The 24,242-nt window shown below is 37.2% G+C and overlaps 1 protein-coding gene across 2 annotated transcripts in view; it reads right to left on the minus strand.

The window, feature by feature from the left end:
- Pbx3 (PBX homeobox 3) overlaps nucleotides 1-24,242 on the minus strand; it is a 242,244-nt gene that overhangs the window by 37,841 nt on the left and 180,161 nt on the right. For both annotated transcript variants that reach the window (XM_045141123.1, XM_045141121.1), the window contains exons 3-4: nucleotides 20,840-21,081; nucleotides 4,958-5,148 (exon numbers count right to left, since the gene is read on the minus strand). In XM_045141123.1, the coding sequence (XP_044997058.1) occupies nucleotides 4,958-5,148; nucleotides 20,840-21,081 (433 nt within the window). The remainder of the gene's footprint in view (nucleotides 1-4,957; nucleotides 5,149-20,839; nucleotides 21,082-24,242) is intronic.

A 24,242-nucleotide genomic window follows, 5' to 3' on the forward strand; every position in this document is an offset into this window, starting at 1 on the left:
GCAACAAAAATAACTTAGAATAGATTTCTGAGCAGAACAGAATACATCACTGTATGCTCTATCTGTGTCTAATTTATGGCATTATTCAAGTTCCTTTGTAAATGTTTGTTTGTTTGTTTGTTTGTTTTGGTTTTTCGAGGTAGGGTCTCACTCTGGTCCAGGCTGACCTGGAATTAACTCTGTCATCTCAGGGTGGCCTTGAACTCATAGCAATCCTCCTACCTCTGTCTCCCGAGTGCTGGGATTAAAGGCATGCGCCACCACGCCCGGCTTTCCTTTGTAAATGTTTTGCACTAGTACATACTTCAGGCTTGCCAATTGTTTAAACACACACACACACACACACGCACACACACACTACAACCCATGAGCAGACCTTCCAGAAAGGCAGACTGAACAAGGGAGTCACCTATCTGAATGAGCATGCTGGCCTAGAGCACAATAAGCTGCCCTTCTCCTTGCACAGGGCTTGCTCAGAGGCACTACAGGAAGAGGGGGACTAAGCTCAATATATACATTCACTTGAAAGCATAGGAGAGAATATGGGCTTATACTTTATTTATTTTTTTAGGAAAACATCCTGTAGAAATGCCCATGAAGCATCTTCCCTCAGTTTCATTCCCCCCAGGGCTGCCACACTCTAAATGGCTATGCCTCGGGCCATTGTGCAGTGGCATCAGTCCCAGGGCTGTGTCCCATCAGCATTACAATGTTCCCAACAGTAATCTCTGCAGGAGAAGAGATTGGGCTCTAAGCTCTGTCACTCTCATTCTGACTCTGCTCACGCTAGGCTGTTAACATACTTTCTCTTGGTAGAAGAAAAATAAATAATTTAGGTGTATACATTATGAATGTAGTTATGTAAAAAAAACACACATGTTGACAAGAACAATAAACCTTCAGCAGGAAGGACAGGCATTATGCTAGGTAGAAGTACTCTGTTTTAGATGTACTTTTTAATATCTGTGTTCACTTACTAAAATGCTGAAATTTGACCATATTACATTTTGTTTGTGTCTTCCTCAATTGAGTTCAGCAGCTGAAAGTATTAACAAAAGTTGTAATTCATCTGACCCATAAATAAATTACTTTTATAGCTGGTTATGTGTAAGGCATTTGCTATAATCACAGGGAATGCAAATGTGTAAGGCTTTCGATGACTGTGGCTTACAGGTCGGAGAGGAGACTCATGAAGAACTGCAAGAGAAGGGAGTAAAAAAGATTCCAATTCTGCTCTAACATTCCATTTATAAGAATTAAGCATTAGGAAATAATTCTAAAGGTGAGAAAGATAAGAACCAATGCATAAAGAATTCCCCTGACCGAGCATGGTGGCACACACCTATAATCCCAGCACTCAGGAGGCAGAGGTAGGAGGATCGCCATGAGTTCGAGGCCACCCTGAGACTACATAGTGAATTCCAGGTCAGCCTGAGCCACAGTGAGACCCTACCTCAAAAAAAAAAAAAAAAAAAAAAGAATTCCCCTGAAACACTAGTTTCAATAAAATAATGCCTGTCTTCATAACTTTCTCTTTCCCAATCTTATTTTATTTCTGTTCATAGCACTTTCACCCTATTATATTTCATTACACTACCAAATAGAATACTATCATATCTTTACTTGCTGATTAACTGTTTCCTCAGGTAGAGTGCAACCTCACCTGAGCTAAGTCCATCAATTTGCTTTGTTACTATTATATCCTTCAGCACACAAATTGGATGGATGGAGGAAGGAAGGAAGGAAGGAAGGAAGGAAGGAAGGAAGGAAGGAAGGAAGGAAGGAAGGAAGGAGAGGGAGGAAGGCGGGAGGGAAGAAGAGAAGAAGGGAAGGGAAGAGGAGGAAAGAAAAAAGGAAGGGGAAAGAAGGAAAGAAAAGGAGGGAAGAAGGAAGGAGAGGGGAAAGAAGGGAGAAAGAAGGGAGGAGAGGAAGGAAGGGAAGAAAGAGGTAGGAAGGGAGAGAAAAAGGAGGAAAGAAAAAAGGAAGAAAGGGGAAAGAAGGAAGGAAGGAAAGAAAGGGAGTGAGGGAGGGAGGGAGGAAGAAAGAAGGAAGGAGGGAGTGAAGAAGGAAAGAAGGGAAGGGAAAAGGAGGAAAGGGCTGGAGAGATGGCTTAGCGTTTAAGCTCTTGCCTGTGAAGCCTAAGGACACCAGTTTGAGGCTCAATTCCCCAGGACCCACGTTAGCCAGATGCACAAGGGGGGGGCATGCGTCTGGAGTTCGTTTGCAGTGGCTGGAGGCCCTGGTGTGCCCATTCTCTCTTTCCCTCTCTCTCTCCTTCTCTCTCTGTCTGTCACTCTCAAATAAATAAATAAAATAATTTAAAAAAAAGAAAAGGAGGAAAGAAAGAAGGAAGGGGAAAGAAGGAAAGAAAAAAGGAAAGGAAAAGAAAGAAAAAAGGAGAGAAGAAGGAAGGAAAGAAGGCAGGGAGTGAGAAAGGAAGAGAGGGAGGGAAGGAGGGAAAGGAAGGACTACAATTCAAACTAATGAAAATGCTAAAAATAAGCTTATTTTTAGAATTTAAATTATTTTCATTAGTTTGGATTGTAATCCTTCCTTTCTCCCTCCCTCCCTTCTTTCCAAGTTTAATAATTTACTGCTAAGTAAATTATTACATATCCATGTGGAAGATTTCAACTATTGAAATTTTATATAAACTTAGAGCTATAATCATTCAAAACTGTTTATGTACTCATGGCAAAAATTTTAAAAAGCAGACAAAATTGTGCATATTGAGCCATCACAAAAGCATTTTCTTAAAACACACTCACACACACAATTTAAAACACAAGGAAACACCTGAAAGCACTTACAGTGAAAATGTGGTTGTGGGGCTGGAGAGATGGCTCAGCAGTTAAGGCACGGCAAAGACTAAGGACCCAGGTCCGATTCCCCAGTGCCTATGTAGGCCAGATACACAAAGTGTAGCATGCGTCTGGAGTTCCCATCTGCCTTTGCCTTCCTTCCTTCCTTCCTTCCTTCCTTCCTTCCTTCCTTCCTTCCTTCCTTCCTTCCTTCCTTCCTTCCTCTCTCTCTCTCTCTCTCTCTCTCAAATAAAATTTTAATATATGGTTGTCTTTTATCCCTCACTCTTCTACTTTTTGCAGGTTTTCCAAAATTTCCACAATGAACTACTCTGGGGGCTAACACATAGATCACAAGTTCCAAGTCAGCCTAAGCAATTTAATGAGATGCTCTCTCAAAATAAAGCTTTAATAGGGGTTGGAAATGCAGCTAAATGGTAGAGAGCTTGCCTAACCAGTACAAGGCCCTGTGCTCAATCTCCAAAACAAAATAAATATATGGAGCTGGAGAGATGATTTAGCGGTTAAGGTACTAGCCCTATGAAACAAGGTTCAATTCCCCAGGACACATGTGAGCCAGATGCACAAGGTAGCACATGCTTCTGGAGTTTGTCTGCAGTGGCTAGAGGCCCTAGTATGCCCATTGTCTCTCTATCACTCTCAAATAAATAAATAAAAAAGTTAAAATTTTTCAATAAATAAGTGTTCAAAATAAATTTATGAGAAAAACAAACAAATAAATTAAAAGCCTGAAACTTTAACATCTTTACATTAACAATCAAAAAGAAATTCAAATAAGGATGGATCAAGAAGACCTTATATACCAGGTTAGAGAGTTATACAAGAATGGCAAGCCATGTGGTCTTTTTTTATTTGTTGGTTTCTTTTTTGGTCCTAAGATAAAACCCAGAGTATCACACATGTTAATACACTTGTTCTACAACTGAGCTACATTTCCAACCCTAACAGTTTTAAGCAAAGCACCATAGTGCCATTGCAAGTAAGAGATATGGATCATGAGTCATGGGCAGTGAACCTGGGGAGAGAGAGGACCCTGTGCTAGTTTAGTACAAAAGGACAAATAAGAACTTTAGGATGAGGAAAGAGGGAAGGAAACAGTTGGCATGAAAAACATAAGCATGAAGACCAGTGAGTCCTAGTGACTAGTTCAGAAGGAACAGAGGATACAAAGGTTGCTAAATAGTAAAGTGGGATATAATTTCCTAGAAAAACCTGGGTCTAAGAAAGAGCCCTTGGCATACAGACTTCTATACATTTTGTTTTCTAGTTGAAAATGACCTTACTTATATCCTTTAATATAAGATTTGGATGAAGATGACTACTTCCATCAACTTTTAAGGGGAAATAAGAAAAACAGAATAGAAATTCCTTTTCAAAGTTGAAGATTGATCACTAAGTGCTTTGACAATGCCTGGAAGCATCTTTATAGAGTCTGCCTGTAATGGGTCCTTGACAATTCTATGTTGCTCAGTAGGTTACCATGTACAATTAATTACCTACCTTAAGCAATGTGTTACCTAATTGTTGTTTAACTTGGTGAAAAGTTGGCTGGCTTTCTTACTTGACTTTACAGAGAGTTTGGGGTTTTATGGTAACTCAGATAATGTATGCAAGCAAAATGAGAAATTCTTAGAAAACAAACCTTTATTAAGCCAGTGTTTTGGGGCTGGGGAGATGAATGCTTACAAAGCCTAATAGCCCAGGTTAAATTCCCCAGTTCCCACAGGAAGCCAGATACACAAAATGGTACATGTATCTGAACTTTCTCTGGCATTTGTGTGTGTGTGTGTGTATGTGTGTGTGTGTGATATTTTAAAAATCAATTAAGAGTTTAATACATAAAATTATCCTTATAAAAACTCTTGGCATTAAAACATAATGGAAAGGTCAATAGTCATGAACATAAGTCACAGAGGTGTCACTAACCCTCCACTTCAGAGTCAATGAAATGGTACTCTCTAACATGAAGAGGCTATATGATAGAAGGATACCATGAGGTAGGTTACTTGCTGTAGAGAAGGGCTCATATTGCCAAATTAAAGAAAAATCTAAGACCAACCAGGTCGTTTCACCAGAAAATACTACACAGGGAATGAAAGAGGGAAGCCATGTAATAGGTTTATGGCCTCACATACCTGGCATCAAGGAACCTTGATCTTAAAATCATAACTGCTTCACAAGTGCTTTGTTTGAGCTGCATTTGAATGGAACTAAATTTTCGATGAATGATGCCCACCATCCTTTCAATCTCTTTTGGGGAAATGGGACGTGTTCTACTCTGTTCTCGAAGAAGGTTCATCACATGTGTAGTAAATTCATTACATGCCTGTAACAGAAAGAAAAAAAAATCACTCCTTAGTAAACTGATATATTAACACACCACCCAGACATCAACCCGCCTAAATTTATACCTCATAGGCAATTGCCAGCAGCATTATGTAATGAGGAAGGTAAAATGCAAACTAAAACACTTGTGACATGGTAAGACATGCAAAGGAGGCATGGCACTCAATTGCCCTTCCCACTCCTCCCTAATCTAGTTTCAAAATTATAATTTCCTTGGCATATACTAGCTGCTGTCTCCTATACAGTTATGTGTTATTAACACAAGTGCCCTTTATTTTCTTTGGGGTTTAATGTTTACTCAACACATGTTTACTGCAAGATTATAAAATTCAAACCTTTCCAAGTGATATAAGGGACACAGAAATGAGCAAAATATAGTCTTGGCCTTCAGTGAGATAAAATATATAATACTAATTCTTATATAAGGCAATCAATGCAACATCAAATGGGAAGATATTAATAAGGGTTTCACTAATTCCAATTCTCTACTAATTCACTATTCTCATCTGGAGGTTTCATAGTAAAAGTGATGCTTGGACTTGAAAGAATGGGTAGTATTTTTGAAAGGTAGATAAAACAGAGATTAGGAGAAAAACCTAGCAAGGACAGCATATACCAAGTTCAGATATGGGCTAGTAGGAAGAAAGAACAAGCAGAGAAGAGCAGATTCAGGGTTTGTTTGGTTTGGTTTGGTGCTGGGGATGGAACCCAGGATCTCATGCACATACTAAGTCTGAGCTCTAGCCCTGAGGATTCAGGTCTGAATAAGCACTTAGCACAGGGCAGGTATATCAAGCATTCCAATAACCTCAGATCTGTTAACTGCAGTGTATGCCTCAGTGGATAAAAGCCACTGATATAAAGCAGTGGGACAGACAAAAGAAACAAAGAAGCAGACTCAGGACTCTAACTTTCTAGCTAGTAATCAATCCTTAGACACCAACTCTTTCAGTTCAACCAGTTGTTTTATAACTACAAAACTGTGTGACCTACAATGAAATTCAGTACTGCTGTGGTAAATAAACATCAGTCTATACTTGAGTAAAAAGAACATCTAGCATTTTAGAATGGGTTAATTCTACCTTACTTCAGACAACTCTGGAAGCAAAGACATATTTTAAAGCAATTAATAGTGTCCATCCACTTCCCCATATATATCCTGAACACAGCTCACATATAGCACATGATGGTTTCCCTACTGTTCACTGAAGAACTGACTTTTCAAATTCAACTGGTATTTCACTTTAAGCTTTTACAGACCTTCTCAATAAATATTTCAAAAGTGAGGTAAAAGTCTTGCTCATCTAAGAAATACTTTTAAAAGTGTGGTAACTTTTAAGTTCTTTGTGAGTAGGAATCCTATGTTAGACTTATGGTATTCTTCAGAGTTTAAGGGTATGCAATATATATCACAGCCACTCAGTACACATCTACAGGCTGGTAGGCTTTTATAATACAACTTGACAGTGAGAATAAAGTTGGTTAATATAATGACCCCTCAACTCTAAGCAAAGGATTCTTAACCTGTACTCCTTGGATAGGTTTAGGATAAGATTTTAGGGATATGTAATCCCTAAAAATCTTATGCAAGCTTTGTTAGTTTTCTTTTCAGATTCTAAGATAGTCTTTAAGTCTAAAAAGCTCAGTAATATTAAGGAATGCTGCAGATTAAAATAAGTTCTTCTATCTTTGTTTTTAAATACCTTTGAAACTACTTATTTATCTAAGTAGGAGGAGGAAGAGAAAGGGAAAATGGGCACTCCAGGGCCTCCTGCCACTGCAAATGAACTCAGATGCATCAGTTTGTGCATCTGGCTTTATGTGGATACTGGAGAACTGAACCCAGGCTAACAGGCTTTGCAAGCAAGTGACTTTAACTGCTGAGCCATCTCTCAAGTCAAATATTTCTATTTTAAGGCAACCAAAAAATTTTAAAGTAAATTTAAGATGTTTCCCATTTCATTATCAATTTGGAATGACTTATACCAAGCTGAAAACAAGTGGTTATGTGGCCAAGGAATACATGTATTTTTTTCTTATTCTTTTCCTAAGGAAATGTTTGTACAATTCCCAAATTATATAAAATGATTCCCTTAGCTTTTAGTAAAATAGAGAAGGTTGCATATTTCTCCAAACTTGGATTAGCAAATTCTATCTTACCATAGTTAGATTCATAGAAAGTTAACAGATAATCCAAAGTTATAGCATGTTTAGGAACTGATGAGTTATCTGAAATTAAAAGGTACATTTTTGCAGGACTCCTCAGTATTTCTATGTCAACATATGTGCATGATAAATCTCCAAGGAAACAATTTTTTAAACTTTATTCAAAATTGATCATGAAACCTATTTCTGGAGCAGTGCTTCCCAGTAAAATATTTAGTGAGCCATGTATGAGAGTTTCAGTCTCTGCTAACATTTCAAAAAATACAAAGAACCAGGTAAAATTAATTTTAATAACATATTTTGTTTAGCATAGTACATTTAAATCTTTTTAACACATAATTCCTTTTTTGAAAAAAACCCTGATACTGAGACACTTAATATTCTTTTCTGAACTCTTTAAATAGAGTATATATTTTACATTTACATCTTGTCTCAGTTCAGAATAGGCTCACTGGACTTGATGTACCCACTTAGCTACTTATAGCTAGTGCATTTGACAGTACAGCTCCAGAGACTGTCTTGTGAGCCAATGGAGGCTTGGTAATCCTTGAGATAAATGCTAGATAGATAGACAGACAGGCAGCATCACAACCACGCATATTAACATAAACACACAGGCCCTTAGGTATGTCCTCGGTGAAGCACTGCAAACTATTCATCTTATTATACATCTAACCCTCAAGTATATCTTTAATATTTTGTGTGATTAAATAGGAAATACACAAAAAGTACTTCTACTGCATATCAAATAATGATTGCCTTGATCAAAAGCATTCACATGATTAAGTTCAGAGTTTAGTTCCCTTTCCCCCCAGAATACTATTTTTACATAAAAAGAAAACTGATCAATTATGATGGTTTAGTATTGGGAATTTGGTAGATGTTTTCTCAAAAATAAAATGAATGAGTACATAATACCAAAGAAAACAGTGGCAGAAGATGTGCCACACATAAAATAAGAGTTTTCAAGTGAAAATTAAGAATTTTGAAAACTTGAATTAATACTTTGAGCATGACAGTTTCCCTAAAGACTTTTTTTATTTAAGTGTTGGTATCAGTAGGTATATTTTCATACTGTATAATGAAGTATATTAACACACAGAAAATACACCCTATTCAGTGAACTAATACTTCCAATGTACTATGTTACAAAAGCATGCATAGGTAGATCTATTCAAAATGGCATTTTGAGCAATACATCCTTAGGAACAAAACCTAAAAATGTTCATTGATATGGTTTCATATTTCACCTTAACAACTAACCTTTACAACTCCAAGTTGTCAATTTTCAAATTTTGGAATAATGTCAAAAAAAGAAAATCCAGGGGCTGGAAAGATTGTTTGGTGGTTAAGGTACTTGCCTTCAATGCCTAGTAACTGGAGTTTGATTCCCCAGTACTCACATAAAGCCAGATGTACAAAGTGTACGTGTATCTGGAGTTCATTTGCAGTGGTTAGAGGCCCTGGTACATCCATGTTCATTATCTACCTCCTTACAAATAAATAAAATTAAAAACAAAGAAAACCTACGATAATCTGAAAGAGATATCAATATACTCTTCTCATTTGCAATGGTGTATCTGTGAACGGCAGATGTCCCTCACATACTACAAGTATGTGACAAAAGACTGACTGCCAAAGCGGATAAAGAGGACGATATAGAAGCTGCAAAATGGTACAAAGTGATGTCATTCTCCCAAATTTTAAAGGTTCTATTAAAAAAAAAAAAAAAGGTTTTGCCAGGCGTAGTGGCGCACGCCTTTAATCCCAGCACTTAGGAGGCAGTGGTAGGAGGATCGCCACCCTGAGACTACAGAGTTAATTCCAGGTCAGCCTGGACCAGAGTGAGACCCTACCTCAAAAAAAAAAACAAAAAACAAAAAACAAGGTTTTAAAATTTTAAGTTAATATGTAATCAATTACTGTTATTTTCTAAGTTAACAAATGCTTCACATTTTTCTATTTTTATTATTTATCATAAAACTATGACAGATATACTCTATCAAGCAAAAGTTCTTGGGGTTGGGGGTGGTCCAGTAATGTCTAAGAGTCTAGGTCCTATGACTGGAAACAATGGAAATTGTTTTACTGGCGTGTACAAGCATTTTGCATTTGTATACCTAACTATACTTTGTCCTATAAACCTACTCACACACTATAGTAACAGGTATCTGTGACAGGCCATGTGCTTTTGTAATTAATTCAAGAATCCTATATGATTCCTGAGATGTTACCTCTCTTAATTGTGTCTGGATTAATTTTAACCTCTCCAGAATGAATTGTATGTGTATGGCTTCTAAGAAATATCCAAAGAAAATTAAAGAGTGAAAGGCAAAAAGTTTCTGCATCTAAAAACTCGTTACTTCAGCCTGGTGTGGTGGAACATACCTTTAATCCCAGCACTTGGGAGGCAGAGGGAGGAAGACTGCCATGAGTTCAAGGCCACCCTGAGGCTACATAGTGAATTCCAGGTCAGCCTGGGCTAGAGTGAAACCCTTCCTTGAAAAAAAGAAAAAAAAAAACCCTCATAACTTCCTAAAACATGTGATGAATGCCTCACAACTTATTAAGTGAAGCCATCTATGAATGCAAATGCTGATTAGCAATTTGGCAATAGCCCAGCATTCACAGAATTCACACAGCTTTTCTTTAAACCAGTAGTTCATACATGATTAATTAGAACATCTCATTTATGTAGTGTGCACTTTAGCTCATTACTCTAAGTAAAATTCGTTAAGTATTTACATTTAGATAATTAAAATCTTGGTACACCCTTAAGAAAGATGCATATACTTTAGGCAAGGTGATTTTTTTCCTTGATACCATGGAAAGTAAATTATAGCCTCATTTGTAGCATCATCTGCACCAATTTCAGAGTAATGCACAGGAGTGCATCATCTTTTACTCTTTAAAAAGGTATTCTTTTATTAAAACAAACATATGATAGAGTAACAATGCTCAAATGATTTCAATGTTGTCTGTAAAGGTCACCCAAACAGATGCTGTTTATAATCCAGAATGTTCCCTTCAAACAGATATCTATCACATTACCTTATCACCCCTATAAGACTATGTCTTTAATACAAGCCTTTGAAGACTTTATTATCTTATTGTTTTTCGAAGCCTTTGAAGACATTTTTAATTATCTTATTGTTTTGCCAAGTGAGATTGTCACTTAAGAATATTATTGTCAATGTTCATAATATAAATGCAGATTTACCTTGGTTAACTGAAATATTTAGAAAAGAGTATTGATTTCTTGAATTTTCTGATGAGAATATTTAGAGAAACCTTTTTTCTTCCAATCCAGCTACTGAAATTTTTGTTTTAAAACAGATATTATAATAATTTATATAAGCACAGAAGGTTTTATCTGATAAAATTATTTTAATCAATTCTTACAAGCCTTTCTTCTTGCCATTTGCACCTTTCTCTATAAAAAGTAAAAACCTGCTGGGCATTGTGGTGCATGCCTTTAATCCCAGCACTCAGGAGGCAGAGGTAAGGGGATCACTGTGAGTTCGAGGCAAGTGTAACACTATTTAGTGAATCCCAGGTCAGCCTGGGCTAGAGCAAAACCCTACTTGGAAAAACCAAAACTAAATAAACAAAGAAGAATTAAAAAAAGAAAGCAAATAATAATCAAAGACCTGAAATATTTGGCCTCTATGTAATGTACTAGTAATATTTCTTGGCTAGTAAAACTGCCTTCTTGATATCCATACATATTTTATTTATACACAAAACTAAAGCTTTCAGTGTTTATTTTGTGATAGTCTTTTTTTACATTGTCAACTCAAGATTCAATTTTTTTTCTTATCTTTAAATTCACATAATTGAATGTAAACTGTAAATGGACAAGCACTGATTTTAGAGAGATTTTTAAAAGGATTCAGTGATCAATTTTAAAAACTGAATTTGGGGCTGGATGGATGGCTTAGTAGTTAAAACACTTGCCTGCAAAGCAAAAGGACCCAGGTTCAATTCCCCAGTGTACATGTAAGCCAGATGTACAAGGGGGTGCACACATCTGGAGTTCGTTTGCATTGGCTAGAGGCCCTGACATGCCCATTCTCTATCTCCTCTATTTCTCTGCTTGCAAATAAATAAAGTAAATTTTTAAAAAACTGAATTGGAAGCACGCCTTTAATCCCAGCACTCAGGAGGCAGAGGTAGGAGGATCACTGAGAGTTCAAGGCCAACCTGAGACTACATAGTGAATTCCAGATCAGCCTGAACTAGACTGAGACCCTACCTTGAAAAACAAAAACAAAAACAAAAACAAAAACAAAAAACAATACTGAATTGGGGTTTTGCAATCATCTAGAGTGGCTGACTGTAAGAGATCATAATAGGCCCTATTCTAAAATTCAGTTTTAATAGAAAGAATAAATTTCTCTTAAAAGTAGATGCCCTTTAAGCGCTTGCCTGTGAAGCCTAAGGACCTTGGTTCGAGGCTTGGTTCCCCAGGTCCCATGTTAGCCAGATGCACAAGGGGGCGCACGCATCTGGAGTTCGTTTGCAGAGGCTGGAAGCCCTGGCGCGCCCATTCTCTCTGTCTCCCTCTATCTGTCTTTCTCTCTGTGTCTGTCGCTCTCAAATAAATAAATTAAAAAAAAAATTGCCTGTGACTTACAGAAGTCATTAAAAAAAAAAAAAAAAAGTAGATGCCCAGCTAGGTATGATGTTGCATGTCTATAGTCCTGGCTACTTTGAAAGCTGAGATAGAAGGATCACTTGAGATCAGCCTCAGCAATATAATAAGATCACATGTCAAATAGTAGATGCCCCTCATACCAACTTTGATTACAACCATTCATTTCCTAGATGCCTTTGTAACCTCCCAAGTAGCTCTCATATAATAATATACATTTCTGTACTCACTAAGTGCATATGAAATCAACAAATTGTTCTTATTTGGGAATGGAAGTCAACATTCAAAGATCTTGTATAAGCCAGTATGAATGAGAAGCCAACATGCCTAAAGGAAAAGACACAAAGGGGAACTCTTTGTTATTGCTTACACTTTTTATATAAATCCAAAGTTTAGGGGTCTGTCTCCTAAGATTTTTGTATGGATTCTATTACATAATGTATGCTAAGCTCTTGGAATTAACACTCAATAAATAGTAACTATTTATTGATAATGAAAATGGCAATTTAATAAAATTCATATTTTTGTGTGTGTCCTTATTCTGTAAACAAGTCCCTATACAGTTACCTAACATGGTTCTGCCTTTTCATAATCTGAAGAAATACAAACACTGCTGCCAAAATGTTGGAAAAAGTATATTCAAATACAAAGCAACTCATTTGATTAATCAAGTTTGTGGTCACAAATGTAATTGATAGATAGAGCCAATCAACTTTTAACCTGGAGAAAAAGAAAGAAATTTTCCTCCCACTCAAGAAAAATCCTTGGCATGACAACCAGTGGGAAGTAAAACTTGGCTGGTAGGCTGGCACGTGCTTGTAATCCCAGCTACCCAGGAGGCTGAGGTGGGTGGATCACAAATTGAAGAGCAGACTTGAGACCCCATATCAAAATAAAGTTAAAGAAATAAATAAGGCTGAGGTGCTTATATACATGAGACCCTTGGTTTAATCCTCAGTACTGCACTAAAAAGAAGTAAGGCATTCCCTTGGAGCAATGAATGAAAGTCTTGCACAGAAATAGGAAATACAAAATTTATACCAGTTAGTATCTGTTTGTTTATACTTAACTATTAAGAAAAATGGCATTTTGAGACTCAGACCATGTCTTAGCTCCTCCAAAAATCCCCATAAATTGTAACAGATGCAACTGATATTGTCAATGCATCTATATTATATGCGCTTAGATATTTAATATCACTATGTGGTTGTTTCAGGTATGTAAATTCATCTCCTTGACACCTGGATACTCAATGCACAGTAATTACTATTATTATTGTCATTAGTAGGAGAGCAGGATGAGGTTGCACAGGTGAAGCTGTGTTTTAGAGACTTGAATGTCAGATAGAGCAATTAGGATATAACTAGTTACTGTGTTTTTTGAGCAGAACTTGATTCAGTCAAACTATCTGGAACATATAAGGAATGGGTTGGCTTGGAGAGATGAAGAGAGAATGAGTTTTGTAGTAACTACTAGAGGTTAAAAGAACTTACACCAGGGTAGTGATAGTAGAAAGAAAAGATGTATTTTTAAAAATAAAAATACTATGGCAAATGGAATTAAGCATATGTAAGAACAATGTGATAACATCAGCACTTTTTTCTTCCTTATGTTTGGTGTTTCAAGGTAGGATCTCACTAGGATTGAAGGTGTGTAACACTATACCAGGATATATCAGCACTTTAAAAATATATTTTTAGCTATTTATTTAAGAGAGAGAAAAAATGGGCACACTAGGGTCTCCAGCCACTGCAATCAAACTCCAGATGCATGCGCCACCTTGTGCATCTGGCTTATGTGGGTCCTGGGGAATAGAACCAAGGTCCTTTTCCTTTGCAGGCAAGTGCCTTAACCACTAAGTCATCTCTCCAGCCCTATATCAACACTTCTTAACCTGATAAAATCCCTTCACAAGTAAAGGTAACTTTGTCAGTGAATGTAAGTGCATAATGTGGAGTTACTTAAACACCACAAGCATTGGTCTTCACAATGGCTTAGATGCCACATCCATTTCTAGCCTCCACAAAATCCCAGCAACTTGTTTTAACTTCTTTGTACAGTCTCTTGATATTGTCAGATGATGCCTGACCAGTCTTGAACACATTCACTTTTATGCTTGGTCCCAGAGCCTTGCCAGATTTGGGATGAATTCAAAAGACATCTGTGAATTCAGACAGGTTCCCAAATGCTTTGGAAGGGTTAGGACCTTTACAATACTTTTGCTTTCAGCAAAAATGTATTTCAATATAATTATAGCAGATAGCTTTCAATATGTCATCTCCATTCTAGCAGCTGTAAATTATAATGTGAGGTGCCCGTATACAAGCATTTCTTATGGCACAAGCAAAGCAGGAAAGCTGCATAAAGGATGATAGATATTTTCTTTTATAACTGAGAACAAAAGCCAAGGTCAAATCTCATTTGCAAAACCTCATGTGTCCACTTCCTTTTGGTAGCAAGGTTGGAGAAACTAAGAAAGACTAGCTAAAATGAAGGCTTTAATTCTTAAAAACAAGCATTATTAGGACCCATGGCTAAGTTCACTAGGAATTTACCTATTCTAATAGTTGGACCTTTTGTTATAAGAATATATTTGAAAGGTACAGTAAATGTAGTTTTTTAAATTTGCAATTAATCAAGAAGACAGAGAAGTGACCAGGTTTATCTGTCAGCTAGAGGAAAGCAAGACAAGGATTACACAATGTTTTACTATAAGCTTTGGGAAAATGTCATATTTCTGTTAGAATCAGCAAGACAAAAGTAAAATAGTTTTGTTTCCTTTTGGATGGCAGTAATATTGAAAAGCCTTGCTAGGTTATCACTAATGTTCTTGGTTGCCCAACAAAACTAGATGGTAAGACCAGACTGCTAAACACAACACATTCTTCAGGTATAGGACACTGAGAAATTAAGCCAGAACTGAACTGGAAGCCTCCTCCCTGCTGGATAGCTGTCATAGTGCTAAAAAGTGCCATGTAGCCTGGTTGAGTAGAAAGGTCATCAACAGTCTTACCCAGAAGTGGACCCTGAGTCCTAAATAACCAACCAGCCATGCTCTCTCATGCATGACTATTTGGGGCATAATCAACTGCTCTATAGTTGCATTTAAGGCCCACTACACAGGAGGAATTTAATACCTGGCACTGAAAACCTAGTCCAGGGTCTATGACTAGAAAGGTCATAGGCCCTAGTAAGGGAGCAAGTGTTGTTGTTTGACTATATAGATATGATGTGCCTATCAAATTTCCCTCTAAATATTTATGTTTATGTCCATAGTCTACAACTGCTGTCTCCTTTGGTCCCAGGCTTCTTTTTATAAATGACAGTGACTACTGGGGTGACTCCAAACTCATCAATAAGCTGACAATAAGTGACTGTTGAGTGCTCAGTGCTTAATGACACATTACTATCACACCCTCAAGGCTCAGAGAACATTACAGAAGAGGTGTTGAAAAGAATATAAGAGCCTGTCTATAGCCATACCACCATGAACATGCCCAATCTCTTCTGATCTAGGAAGCTAAGCAGGGTTGGGCCTGGTCATTACTTGGATGGGAGAATATAAGAGTCCAAGGACAGGAAGGAGTGTGCTATGGAACTCTGTTTCACAGACATGGAGTGGCCATTGTGTTCATGACTTCGCAGATGCTGTTGTTTCCTACTCATGACTTGCACAATATTGGACCCATAAACATTCTGTCTTGGATGATTTGGCAGGGGGGGCATCAAAGTAGAAGAGGAACTAAAGAAGAAGAAGAAGAAAAAACAAAGAAGAAAGAAGAAAAAGGAGAAGGAGAAGAAGATCAATAAAACCTCTACCTTGCTATAATAGACATCTAATGACCCCCCTTTCAAAAGCATTTACAAATGGAGTTAGATGGTTATCATCAAGAATTATGAAATCTGAATCTATATAATAGAGACATGATCAAAGAACCATTTCTGGGGGAAAAGGAGAAGGTTTTAAAGACAGTGATTCTTAATATACACATGTTAAGACTAAGCCTCACAGCTTAAATATCTTAGATAGCTTAGAGATTGCTCACACAGTAGTAGGCTTCACTTTGTAACAGTGGCTATGTGTGTAAGGTACTTTAATTTACTGCAGTGGTGATGTTTTTTTAATTTTATGGCAATCTAAATCTAAACAGGCTTCAGATACATTTTCGTTACAGCTTCATTGCAAAACACAGTAGAGTAACTCTTAAGATTCCAATGTTGTTCATTTGCTTTAGTAAGACTCAAAAGAATTTTCTTTTCTTTCTCACTTTTTTTTTCAAGGCAGGGTATCACTGTAGCCCAGGCTCACTTGGAATGCACTCTGTAGCCCAGGCTTGCCTCCAACTGACAATGATCCTCCTACCTCAGCCTCTTGAGTGCTGGGATTAAAGGCGTGTGCAACAGAATTTTCAAAGGAAGCTTCAGCCTTAATATATAGGCCCTTCCTGTCATTCAGAATACCCATCAATGCTTTTTGGAAGAAAAAATAACTTGACAGAAGCAATTCAAATAGTTGTTTTCAATCTTCTCTGTTCCCATTTCAAGTGCAAACCAACATGGGCAAATTTGAGGAAACCAGAACACACCTGCATTATTTTCCAATTCTGCATAGGGAGCAATAAAATCCACTGGACAAGGATGGCCTGTGATTAGAAACTGGTCTTGATGCCTGATTTTTGACACTAATGTGTGGCATTGGACAAATCATTTGACCTCCTCTAGTCAGAAAATAAAAATTCCAATAGTATTTAATGCCTCTGTCATGTCACTCAGCTCCATTGAGCCCTTCTCGTAACCAAAGCATGTCCCTTGTTCTTATACCCTAAACAGTTGAAAGGAAACATCTTCTACCTACCTACTTACCTACTTCCATACACACAACACACACACCATAGATAGAAGAGCTATAAAGTCCAAAGACACTCAAAGAATTAGATGCAGTTACACAGTCTGTAAACAACTCCAATCCTAACAGGAAAATATGTAAATTAAAATTTTGCTGAGTCTACTAACTCAGCATCAGACCTATTTGCTAGCTCATACTGTTGCACAGATTTCACAGAATACATCTACTTGCTTCCTTCAGAATATGTTAAAAATGAGGGGCTGGGGAGATGGTTCCTCCATTAAAGGTGGCTGCTTGCAAAATCTGATGGCCTGAGTTTGATTTCCCAGTATCCACATAAAACCAGATGCACAAAGTGGCACATGCACCTGGAGTTCATGTGCAATGGCAAGAGGCCTTGGCAAGCCAATATTCTCTCCCCTGCCTCTGCTTGCAAATAAATACATATTTTAAGTGATGTAATATGCATTTAAATTATTGTTAGGCTACTGACTATAACCGGAAATAAGATTCATGACATTTAAAATTTGTTATTTTCAATTTTACATTTAATTCCAAAACATTAAAAATAGAGTAATGTGTGTAGAACCTGTGTATTAGCATGTATAATTTTAAAGCAAGACTACAAAAGTCCTAGTGATGCAATTCTGACATTATATGAGAGTAGTGTTACTGAAATCTAATGAGAATTTTTTAGGGCATTTGTAAAAACTGGGACAAGGCTTTGATGATACCAGCTTCACCCCAACAGAAATATGTAGAAAAACTAAGATGTAGGTAAGACAGAATAGTAATGGCAGGGGGTAGTAAGGAACCACAGTAACTCCTCATACTTAACAATTAGCCCCAAATAAACATCTTTCCATACAAGGTGACTAGTGGAATTTGCCTAGTAAATAAGTATAGATCTATTTAACATAAAGCTATGCAATTAGGATTATTCTACAAATTAGATCCATTTTCTATTGTTTATGCTCAGGGCAACCTTTCAACCATGACTTATTTTGTTTATTCTCAATTATTCATATCAAATCAGAAAGTTGAACTTTTTCATATACACAAACAATATTTTTTTCAAAATTCTTATTTGTACTATTTCCACAAAAATTTATCCCTACAAATGAGTTTCAAATCCCAGAAATCCTGTTCAGAAAATAGAAAACATGTCATAATATTAATTTACATTGCATTTTAAGACAGCACTACATAAATCTTTCTATCCTTCCTCAAAGCCCCTAAATAAAGATACAACATTTGTTTAATACCATTATATCCAGAATATTAGAAAAGACAATGGGGGCAGGAAGCATACACAACTGAAACTGTTCAGGAGCTTTTAAGAAAAATCAGTCTTAAAACTGAACAGTGCTTGCTAGTGACTAGTGGAGAGGGAGGGAAGAAGGAAAGGAGACAGAGAGAGACAGAAAGACATAGAGTGTGCAATGAATAGCACAAAGGCTCTTCAGGGCAGTGGAAACACTCTCTGATACTGTGCAATATGCACCAAATGCATAAGACCAAGAATTAGCTTTCATGTAAAGTATGGTCTTTGGGTGATGATGTATCATTATTTTACAACGGCAAAAAATACACTACTCTGATGAGTGATGTTGATAATGGGGAAGGCTATGAGTCATGGAGATAGGACGTATATTGTTGTGGACCTAATTACTCTTAAAAAAGTGTTGGGTTAGAGCAGGGCGTGGTGGCACATGCTTTTAATCCCAGCAATTGAGAGGCAGAGGTAGGAGGACTGCCCTGAGTTCGAGGCCACCCTGAGACTACATAGTGAATTCCAGGTCAGCCTGGGCTAGAGCAAGACCCTACCTCAAAAAACTGAAAAAAAAAAAAACCATTAGGGGGTGGGAGTGGAGAAGTAGGTTAATAGTTAAGGTGCTTGCCTGCAAAGCCTAACAACCTGGGTTCAGTTCCCCAGTACCCATGTAAAGTCAGATACATAAAGTGGCACATGCATCTGCAGTTTGTTTGCAGTGGCTAGTCTCATTCATTCTCTTTCTCTCTCTCTTCCTCCATCCCTCCCTCTCTGCTTGAAATTGTGTGTGTGTGTGTGTGTGTGTGTGTGTGTGTGTGTGTGTGTAAAGTAAGGGTAAGGGGGAAAAATCTCACTGGGAACAAGACCCCACACACACACACATACACACCATTTTTCATTAAAGTGCATGAATTTTACAAAGCAACTGCTTATATACAGTATAGTATTTATGAGAGAAATTATACAGTGTTTAAAACTTGCTATTACATACTCCACCAAAAAATATAAGGGAGACACAGACAAAATAAGATTGGAAAAATGTTGAGTATTTATTTGGGTGATAGTTTGAACTCTATAAAATTACCAGTATTTTCTTGTTATTTATTTGAGGGCATGGGCTTGGCTAAGCTACCAAGGTAGGTCTCCTGCATTTGCTCCTGAGTAGCTGAGACCACATACTCAGGCCACTGCCTCTAGCTTGTTACCATTTTTAGAGCCCAAAATTGGCAATTTCATAGATTCTACACAATCTACTTATTCTATTCTCCTTATTTTTTGTGTCTATTTAAAAGCTGTCATTATACTTTTGTTTTGTTTTGTTTTGTTTTTGTTTGTTCGTTTGGTTGGTTGGTTGGTTTTTCGAAATAGAGTCTCACTCTAGCCCAGGGTGACCTGGAATTCACTAGGGAGTCTCAGGGTGTCCTCAAACTCACAGCAATCCTCTTACCTCTGCCTCCCGAATGCTGGGATTAAAGGCATGCACCACTATACCTGGATACACTGGTTTTCCTAAAACTTTTCAAATGAAAATCTTATTAAATGAGAACCCTGCAATCTAAGCAGAATTTTAGCCTTAAATTATTAGCTAAGCCAGGAGTTTTAGCACACGCCTTTAATCCCAGCACTCAGGAGGCAGAGGTAGGAGGATCACTGTGAGCTTGAGGACTGCCTTGGACTCAGCCGGGGCTATAGCAAGACCTTATCTTGAAAAAAAAAAAAAAACATTATTATTTAATATGTTTAAAATGACCTACTGACATTTCACTACATATTTTTCCCCACATTTTAATTGATCTAGATTTCTGAAAGTTTGGAAGTACTTTGTAATCATAAATACATTATAGTTAAATTGGCAGTGTGACTTCTTTCTTGGTGAGATACATAACCAATAACATAACTTAAACCAGAAGATAACTTAAATTCAATGAAGTGTAGCTAATACATTTCCTGAGAACAGGATTTTTAACCTTTATTCTCTTTATAATCTTGAATTTAGCACACAATGCCTGGTATTTCCTGTCCTGGTGTAACCATACTTCAGGCCTCATCTTCAGAGAGTCAAACCTGCTTTCTTTAAGGAGTTAGGGGCAGGAGAGATGGCTTATCAGTTAAGGAGCTTGCCTGTGAAGCCCAAGGACTCAGGTTCAATTGCCTAGTACCTACATAAGCCAGATTCACCAGGAAATGCAAGCATTTGGAGTTCATTTGCAGTAGCTAGAGGCCCTGGCATGCCCATTCTCTCTTTCCCTATTTGCCTGCTCCCTCCCTCTCTCTAATAAATAAAATAACATATATATTAAAAAAAGAAGTTAGCTCCTTTCCCCATAGTCTGGCCCAATCCATAAGATAATTACTAGGGGAATTCCAGAGCTCATTGCTAAGATATAAAAGCTTATGAACAAAGGCAGGGCTTGAGGTTTAATTCTGTAGTGCTCAAAAGGGCACCAAATGGAAAGGTTGAGAGGGAAGGAAGGCTTATGGGTGTGGTAGTTAGGGCACCATGAATGTGAAGAATGAATAAAGCTGAAACAAGATGAGATAAAGCAGGGTTAGTTTCACCTCAGAAATCTCACAGGATCTTCATTTCATGACTTCAACAACTCACTTGGATTTCTGCATTGCCCATATTTATTGTGCTCTTTGTGTTAACACCTACCCCTTAAGGCCCTCGGAATTGGTTAGCACGGTCGCAATAGAGGGTTTGTGCAGGGCTGAGAGTGGCGGCTGCTGACCTGTTCATATTTCTCCAGTTCTGTGTGATAGATTTGTCTGATCTGGGTCAATTTGGCTCTGTAATCTGAGTGTTCAATAGAGTTATCTGAAGAACCTCCAGAGGCTGCCGCGGCTGCAGCTGCTGCCGCCGATCCCCCACCTTTCTCAGGACCTGAAACCCCTTCTGCCAAAAGCATATTGTCCAGTCTCATTAGCTGGGGATCGGGAGGGTCTTCCTCCTGGGCTCCTCTGATGCTGAGACCTTCAAAGGAGAGAGAGACAGAGAGAGAAGAAACGAGAAACAGGACAAACAGTGTGAGTATTTTGTTTATTTGAGAAAATGATCACACAACATCAGTGTACTACAATTCATACTGGAGAGCTTCACTGCTCACATTTGATCAGTAAGCCTGAGCATGAAAATTACTGTCAAGATAACATACACATGCATCCCAGAATTTCTCATGCACCCCTCCATAATTCATCACAATTTGGATTCTTAGAAAGAGGTAACCCTGACTTCTTGGAATATTCTAATCATCCAACCTTCTTAGATTTAAATGATTTATGAATGAAACAAGTAGTGGGAAGAACTAACTAGGGGCCTAAGAAGAAAGAAAATAATTCAGGGATATAAAAACAATCTCACCACAAGGTGTTTAATCTGACTCTCTGTACAGCTAAAAAAATATTTAATTCCCTGAAAATAATTTCAATTCACAAGCTGTATACAAAAATTGGAAAATAAATAGGATTAGATGGCTTTTTCCATCATGCATTTCAAAACAGAAATGTATATACTGTGAGGAAATAAGCTATACTTAAACATATATATTATTAAATGAATGCTGTTAAGTAATTGCCAGCACACTGGAAAACAAGGACACTAAATACAGTGTTAAAAATGTGCTATTGACACGCTGATAGAGTGCTGGGTACAGTAGTCTCAATCTAATTTTGCTTTTAAATCAAGAACTTCCTCAGTGATGCCCAGTCAGCAACCTCTTCTGAGTACTATAGATCACAGCTGACAATTCATAGGTTTAATCAGGTCACACAGGCTTTCTGCCAAGATGTTTTCAACAACACAGAAGACAAAGTTTTAAAATAATTATCATGATATAAAAAGCACTAGAGTCATGACAGATGAAAATCAGCATTTTCATTAACGTGTAATATAATCTAAAATATCCCAGCCCAATTAACCTCTGTAAATCTGTTTAGAAGTGGATTTCCCACATTATTACAAGGCTAGTGGCGGGGGTTGCAGAGTTGGCACCTTGCATGTTTGCATTTGGATTCTGCCTCTTGTATCTGTTTCTGTTGTTTATCCACAGTGGGGCACACTTGGTGTCTAGTGTAACTTACATGACAGTAACATCTATAAGCTGCCAAATGCTCAACTTATCACCAGCTCAGTGATTTTATATGCTAACCTAAACCTACCATCAATTCTTTTAAGAACAGACTTCATTGGTCGATGTCCTGAATTATGCCTGCGGCATGACAGAGCTCTCAGATGTCTTAACTCAAATGTACAACTTTAATTTCCTCCCCCCAAACACTTTAAAACTGTCACTTTCACTTAAAAATAATTTCAGCTGAATAATAAAACTAACTCACCATAATTTAAGATTATATCTGTGGCCTATTCAGAGACAAATAAGTAAGAGTTGAAAATTATAATATACTAAGACAATAAATTCATTTAGGAAAACAAAAGGGTAGCTCTTTTATGAGATAAAATCTTTAGCAACAGCTCTACTGTAACTAGAGAGACCAACATGTATTTGCTAACCCTTCTGGAACAGTAATAACAAAATAGCACCCTGCCTAATCATATTTTAGACCTGCTTCATATTGGTTAACTAGGTATTTTTAATTTTAATCTTTTATTCTTTCCCTTCTAATTCACTAAAGTGTTTTAAATGTTAAAATTTTATGGCTAGGGCACAGTCCTAGTTCATAAGCCAAGCATTCTTTGCACTTCATACGAATGAGGACTGAGTCTTGTACTTACAGCCTTATTTCATTTTATACCAGAACTCCTCATATTTCTCCTTTTTAAACTCAATTTTCTCCTATTTTTGTGTATTTGTTGTTTCTCTTTTATATTTACAGGTAATTGTACTTGTTCTGGAACCACATAGGATTCTTTTTTCATTGGCTCTTCGTGAGTGTTATGTAGCTCAGGCAGTCCTGGAACTTGCAATCCTCCTGTCTCTGCCTCTGGTCTTGAGTACTAAGATTAAAAATGTGAGTCATTATGCTTGGCTAAAAATGTGTTTGGTTTTGGATTGTTTGTTTTAAAATCTGCCTCTGAGGTACCATCAACTTTATAATTTTCCCTTTGTACTTAAATACATTGATCCTTTCCCAGTGGGCATGAGGGGAAGTCAAAGTCTGTGCTTCTTTGTGTGGCAGATAAGAGAATATGAGAAGATACTCCTCAACTGATGAACAGGGAACAGACCATGAGAGAAGGAAATTCTTCAGGAAGAAATACAAAAGGCATAAACTCAATAGCTGTCTATGGTACTCTTTGACATGCCTGATATTGGACATATATAATCCCCACTACATTAGTAGGAAGTTCTATAGCATTGAACATAAGGAAAATTTTAAGTATATTCAGATACATTTTCTCCTTGTGATAACTTGTCTGATTTCTAAAATCCTAATTAAATTAACGTTTGTTTGCCCAATAACAACAACAACAAAAAATTCTCTAATGAATCCTTTTGCATTTACTTTATCAAATTTTAAAACTTAAATGCATCAAATCTCATCAGAAAAATCACTTTCTGACAGAAACTTCATATTCCTTTAGATGAAAGTACTAGAGAATTTTGTAATTATGCAGCAATGAGAAGGCTATTTATCAATAATAAAGGCATTTTCATAACTATAATTTAAAAAGTGCATCTATTTTTTCTTTATTAAACAGATGATTATAGGATGCTTAAACAGTAATGCCTGGGCTCCAAAATTATTTTCAGTGTGAACATTTTGTTTATTTCCTTACAATACACTGTGGTTATTATTTAATTCCTTACCCTTCCTATCTAACTCATTTACTATTTATTTGCCTTACTAACCTTCAGAGTCACACATGGCTTCCAATCATAACACTCACTCCTCTGGGAATCTATAAATATTTAAATGACCCTAAATTGACAAGCACCAGAATGAATCAGACTGTGGTGACCAAAAGATCCTGGTAACTTCACCTTGAAATTTGGTAAAACAACAACTTCAAGATTAGTTAGTCTGGACTGGGGAGATGGCTCAGCAGTTAAAGGTACCTGACTGCTTAGCCTGACAGCCTGGGTTTAATTCCTCAGTACCCATGTAAAGCCATATGCACAAAGTGGCACAAGCATGTGCAGTTTGTTTGCAGCAGCAGGAGGCCCTGGCCTCCTT

Source organism: Jaculus jaculus, chromosome 1, assembly GCF_020740685.1.
Source record: "Jaculus jaculus isolate mJacJac1 chromosome 1, mJacJac1.mat.Y.cur, whole genome shotgun sequence".
Taxonomy (NCBI): domain Eukaryota; kingdom Metazoa; phylum Chordata; class Mammalia; order Rodentia; family Dipodidae; genus Jaculus; species Jaculus jaculus.